We start from the raw sequence: 4703 nt of genomic DNA, 5'->3' as shown, positions 1-4703 counted from the left end.
CTCTCAGGCGTTTCGGCCTCAGACCACCAACCGTTTTCTTCTTCTTCTCCCTTCTTTCCTTTCTTGGCTTTTTCTGTCTGGTTCCGGAAAACCAGAGCCTCCTGCGTTGCACAACATGAGGGGCGGGGGCGGCGAGGGGGCGATGCCTTCACTGTCTGCCTCCAGGCAGGAGAATCTGCCTCTGCTGCCCAGCTGGGTCCAAACGGACCAGAACAGAACCAAACACATGAGCCCAGCTTCACATGCTTTATTCCACATCATCACCATCATCATCCTCAGAGGAACCAGGTCACAGAACCGGTCCGGTTCACCACATCGGGCCAGCCCAGGGTCCTAATTGGTCAGCTCCCTTCTTGCCTGGCCTCTGATTGGCCGATCGTCTCTTCCTGGTTTGGATCCCGTCCTTCCTCAGTGCCAGTGGCCGATGCACCTGCAGGCAGAGGGGTCAAAGGTCACACGTTGCACCGCCCCAAACGTCTCTGGTCAGAGTTAATTATTTCTGTGTGATAAAAAGTTCCCATGAGAAGGAACCAGAAAAGATCCGCGCCATAGAACCGCCATCTTAGTAGGCAGCACAGAGCGGAGCTGAACTCTGGACAAGGTGAAAGAGACGGGAACAAAATGGCTGCTGTTGGGTCGACCCGGATGAGACAGAGAATGGAAACATGTCAGACGATGTGGACAAGCCGCCGCTGATTTGCTGCTGCAGCTCAATGCTAGTGAACAGGAAGAGTTTATCCAACATGGCCGCTTATCAACATTTAAAGGGATTTATAAAATATGTACGAACTCTTCATGTGAACAACCAGGTCCTGCTGACTGGCAGAGGGAGAACAAGTAGAAACACAGAGGCTACATGTCCTCTTAGCTAGCAGAACAAAGCTACATTAGCTAAGCTAACGCTCAGCAGTAAAAGCTACAGCAAATGTCACTGATCTTTATCTTAGCATCACACAGAACTCAGAAACTAACTGACTAAAAGCTGTAAGGAACTTACAGCATATCGGAGGCGAGCGCTGGTTCTAAGCCTGTGGCTTGTTTATTGTTACCATAGCAACTGCCTATCAAGATGGCTGTCAGTACAAAGTTCCAGGAAGTGAGGCCGACCTGGTGCAGCTTGTAGTAGAGRCCACAGGCGTTGCAGACGGCGTCTCCTGCAGCGTTTCTCCTCCACAAAGACGTGGTTCCCGTCCCGCAGTTGGAGCACTGGGTTCCTTTCCTGGCCGCCACCTGGAAGCAGGAAGAGACAGAAGGCTGAGGACGCCTGAACACAGCACCCCCTGCTGCCTGGAGGCTGAACAGCAGGAGAGCTGAATTTCCTCCAGTCTGGATGCAGCAGCAGCCTCTGACTGGGCCGGTTCTGACCCGGTTCTATGGGTTTATTCTGAGAACCTTTGCACAGGCTCTCCGTCCCCAGGTATATCCGTTTCTATGGTAACCAGCAGGTGTGACCTCACCGCTCTCCTCTTGGGCCGCAGCAGCGGCGGGTTCTGCTCCCGGTTCTGCTGTTGGACACAGCAGGTGGAACACAGGTGCGTTCCTGCTGCCTCCCTCCTCCACAGGAGGGCGCTGTGGGTCCCGCAGCTGAAACACTGGCGGCGCTCTGCAGAGAGAGAGAAAAGCTGCTCAGGGTTCCACCAATCACAGGCCAGAACAGCCACAGGTGAACACTCACCTGGCGAGGAAGGACTGAGCAGGTCCCATCCAGGTGGGGACGGGTGCAGGAAGGCAGGGGGCGGAGCCAGAACAGGATGCCCATATAAGGAGTGGAGAGGAAGCGGGCTGCAGGCGGAGCCAAGTGACGGACAGCTGGCGCCGTCCAATCGGTGAGGCCGTCTGAGGAGCTCAGCTTCATCCGAGACCGACCAGTGAGCTTCAGCGCCGAGCTGCAACAACCAATCAGACGCAACAACATCGTTACAGACAAAAATATGCAAGGAAGCTCAGGTCAGGGTCAAAGGTCAGCTGTCATCGTCAGGAGCGTTCAGGGATCTTGGAGCCTGTTGAAGACAAACGGATCCCGACCCACAGAGGAACCCCAGCAGGGGGCCTGGCGGATCAGAGGCAGCAACAGATGGAGCCCTGAGGAGCCGCAGCGCTGGGTGTTTGTCCATATAGCTCATGTCAGAAACCACCACCGTCTGCACCATTAAACACAGCACTTGAGGCAATGGCACGATAAATAATGCTCAACTGTGACCACTGACCAAGGAGCAACAAAGAAGCGGGACTGTTTTCTCCTGCTACATGAAGCCAGGCAGCCTGACACCATGGCAGACACTTAGAACGACAACAATCATAGAGCAATGAGCAAGCTCTGCAACATCTGCAGATTTCCAGATTAATGTTTCTAAAAACTTTGATCCACTAACAGGAAGAAGACACTGCAGGTCCTTACCTTCATCCTGAAGCCTGATGACCTCTGACCCCTGGTGGCTGGAGAGCCTGATGACCAATCAGCTGATGGAGTCACACCTGACATCATCTCTGTTCTTTTGAGAGTGAGAGCTCTGTCTGGTCGTAGAGGATCTTTGATGCAACAGACAGGACTGAAGAGCTGCTCCTTCGCTTTGCTCCTTCTGAGAGGAGCCAGCGCTCCACCCATCGCTGGCTCCGCCCACCGCTGGCTCCGCCCACCGCTGGCTCCGCCCACCACTGGCTCCGCCCACCGCTGGCTCCGCCCACACAGGTCTGGTTCTGTGGTTTTTGGTGATGAAACCGGACATGAAGCAACATCATAGATCAGCGCTGAAGCTACTCGGGTCCAAACAGTCCTGCCTGGTGCTCCGCTTCCATACTGGGAGGACTGGGATTCTCCCAGTGAATCCAACCAGAACCATCATCCTGAGGGAACCAGAAGGTTCTGTTACAGCTCATTCATACTGGGTGGAAGATGGGAGTGAAGACTTTACTGGCCTTCCCAGTAACACCAGTCAGAGGCCTCATTCTGGACTGGAGTTCATGAAGAACAACCACAGGTTTCCATGGAAACAAGTCAGTTACACACGTCACAAAGCAGCTGCTGCAAAACGAACAAACCAAAGTCAGTTCAGTAGTTCAGTAGTTCTCCCCCCCTCTCATTTCCAACACTTTGAGTCTTTTCAGAGGCAGGAGGCGTGTGGCCGCAGCTCCGAGGGGTCCACCACGCTGTTCTGCAGGGGCAGGTCCACAGAGAAGTCGGTGGGCGGAGCCTGCAGGCGCTGGCGGGGAGGGCGACCCCCCCTCTGAGGGATGGGCAGCTCGGAGTGGTGAGCAGGAAGAGGAGAGGAGAAGAAGAAGGGATGGATGAGAGCCTTCAGGAGGAACAACCAATCAGAGATCAGCTCTCCTAATGAGCGGTCCGTTAACGAGTCACCTGGATCCCCGGGGCTCACCTGTGTGGCGGAGCAGCGCCGCCTGGACGGGTAGACCAGGAAGCGGCAGAGCAGGTCCACGGCCTGAGGACAGGTGTCAGGGACGATCTCCTCCAATGGGATCGCTGGATTCTCCTTGAAGGTGATTTTATTGTAATCTGGCAACTCGACCATTTCCTGGAGGAGAGGAGAGAAGGCAGAGGTTCTGGTTCTGGTTCTAGACTCTGTGTGTTCAGCTGAGCGGTGAGATGTGGTTCTTACGGGCCAGCTCTCCCGGGTCGGCGTCCCCAGCACTCGCAGGACGCAGCAGAGCTGTTCGATGTCGTTTTCCCCGGGAAACAGAGGAGACGAGTTGAGCAGCTCTCCGAAGATGCAGCCCACCGCCCTGAAACCAGAGAGCCTCAGACTGGGTCCACCAGAACCGGCGCACGATTCACCAGAACCGCCGCACGATTCACCAGAACCGCCGCACGATTCACCAGAACCGCCGCACGATTCACCAGAACCGCCGCAGAGCCTCTTACCACAGGTCCACTCCCTCGTCGTATTTCCGGGCTCCGTACAGGAGCTCTGGGGCTCGGTACCACCTGGAGAGAGGAAACACTTCTGGGTCAGGTCCGCTAAGACGCGACGGACCATGCAGCTGCGTGTTCACTTCCTGCCTGCACAGGAAGTGCAGACAGTCTCTGCTGCCTACCTGGTGGCCACCTGGTGGCTGTAGAGCCGCTCCCCCTGGTCACTGAACAGCCGGGCCAAGCCGAAGTCCGCCACCTTCAGGTGACCCGAGGAACTGATGAGGAGGTTGGCAGGCTTCAGGTCCTGGACAGGAAACACAAGCAGATGAACATGAATTCCTTAAACTAGGAACTGTGGGAACACTGAGAGCAGTGAGAACAACGGGAAAACTGGGAACAACTGCAACAATGGAACCACGGGAACAATGTGAATCACGGGAACAATGGGAACCACTAGAACAATGGGAATCACGGGAACAATGGGAATCACAGGAACAATGGGAACAACGGGAGCAATGGGAACCACGAGAACAATGGGAACAATGCGAACATTGGGAACAATGGGAACCAAAGGAACAATGGGAACCACAAGAACAATGGGAATCACGGTAACAATGTGAACAATGGTAGCACTGGGAACACCGGGATCACTGGGAATCACAGGAACAATGGTAACAATGTCAACATTGGGAACACTGGGAACCACGAGAACAATGGGAATCACGGGAACAATGTGAACAATGAACACTGGGAACAATGGCAACACTGGGAACAACGGGAACACTGGGAACAACGAGAACACTGGGATCACTGGGAACCACAGGAACAATGGGAA

General features: G+C 54.8%; 2 protein-coding genes across 8 annotated transcripts in view; both read right to left on the bottom strand.

Annotated features, from left to right (window-relative positions):
• Positions 1 to 232: 232 nt before the first annotated feature.
• Positions 233 to 2757, bottom strand: LOC103460214 (erythroid transcription factor-like). Its single transcript, XM_008402295.2, has 5 exons — positions 2399 to 2757; positions 1676 to 1886; positions 1458 to 1603; positions 1108 to 1230; positions 233 to 430 (listed from the first exon to the last, which is right to left on the bottom strand). The coding sequence occupies exons 1-5, from the start codon at positions 2603 to 2605 to the stop codon at positions 308 to 310; spliced, it is 810 nt and encodes a 269-aa protein (XP_008400517.1). The 5' UTR covers positions 2606 to 2757; the 3' UTR covers positions 233 to 307.
• cdk20 (cyclin dependent kinase 20) overlaps positions 2740 to 4703 on the bottom strand; it is a 6993-nt gene continuing 5029 nt past the window's right edge. For 3 of the 7 annotated variants that reach the window (XM_017303222.1, XM_008402296.2, XM_008402297.2), the window contains 4 exons: positions 4051 to 4172; positions 3878 to 3940; positions 3615 to 3738; positions 2750 to 3530 (listed from right to left, as the gene is read on the bottom strand). In XM_017303222.1, the coding sequence (XP_017158711.1) occupies positions 3102 to 3530; positions 3615 to 3738; positions 3878 to 3940; positions 4051 to 4172 (738 nt within the window). In that variant the 3' untranslated portion in view covers positions 2750 to 3101. Of the gene's footprint in view, positions 3531 to 3614; positions 3739 to 3877; positions 3941 to 4050; positions 4173 to 4703 lie in introns of all 7 variants that reach the window. The other 4 variants (XM_008402300.2, XM_008402298.2, XM_008402299.2 and 1 more) reach the window with 3 other exon arrangements.

The sequence above is a fragment of the Poecilia reticulata genome, unplaced genomic scaffold (assembly GCF_000633615.1).
Source record: "Poecilia reticulata strain Guanapo unplaced genomic scaffold, Guppy_female_1.0+MT scaffold_212, whole genome shotgun sequence".
Classification (NCBI taxonomy): Eukaryota; Metazoa; Chordata; class Actinopteri; order Cyprinodontiformes; family Poeciliidae; genus Poecilia; species Poecilia reticulata.
This window is presented reverse-complemented; position numbering and strand designations above follow the sequence as displayed.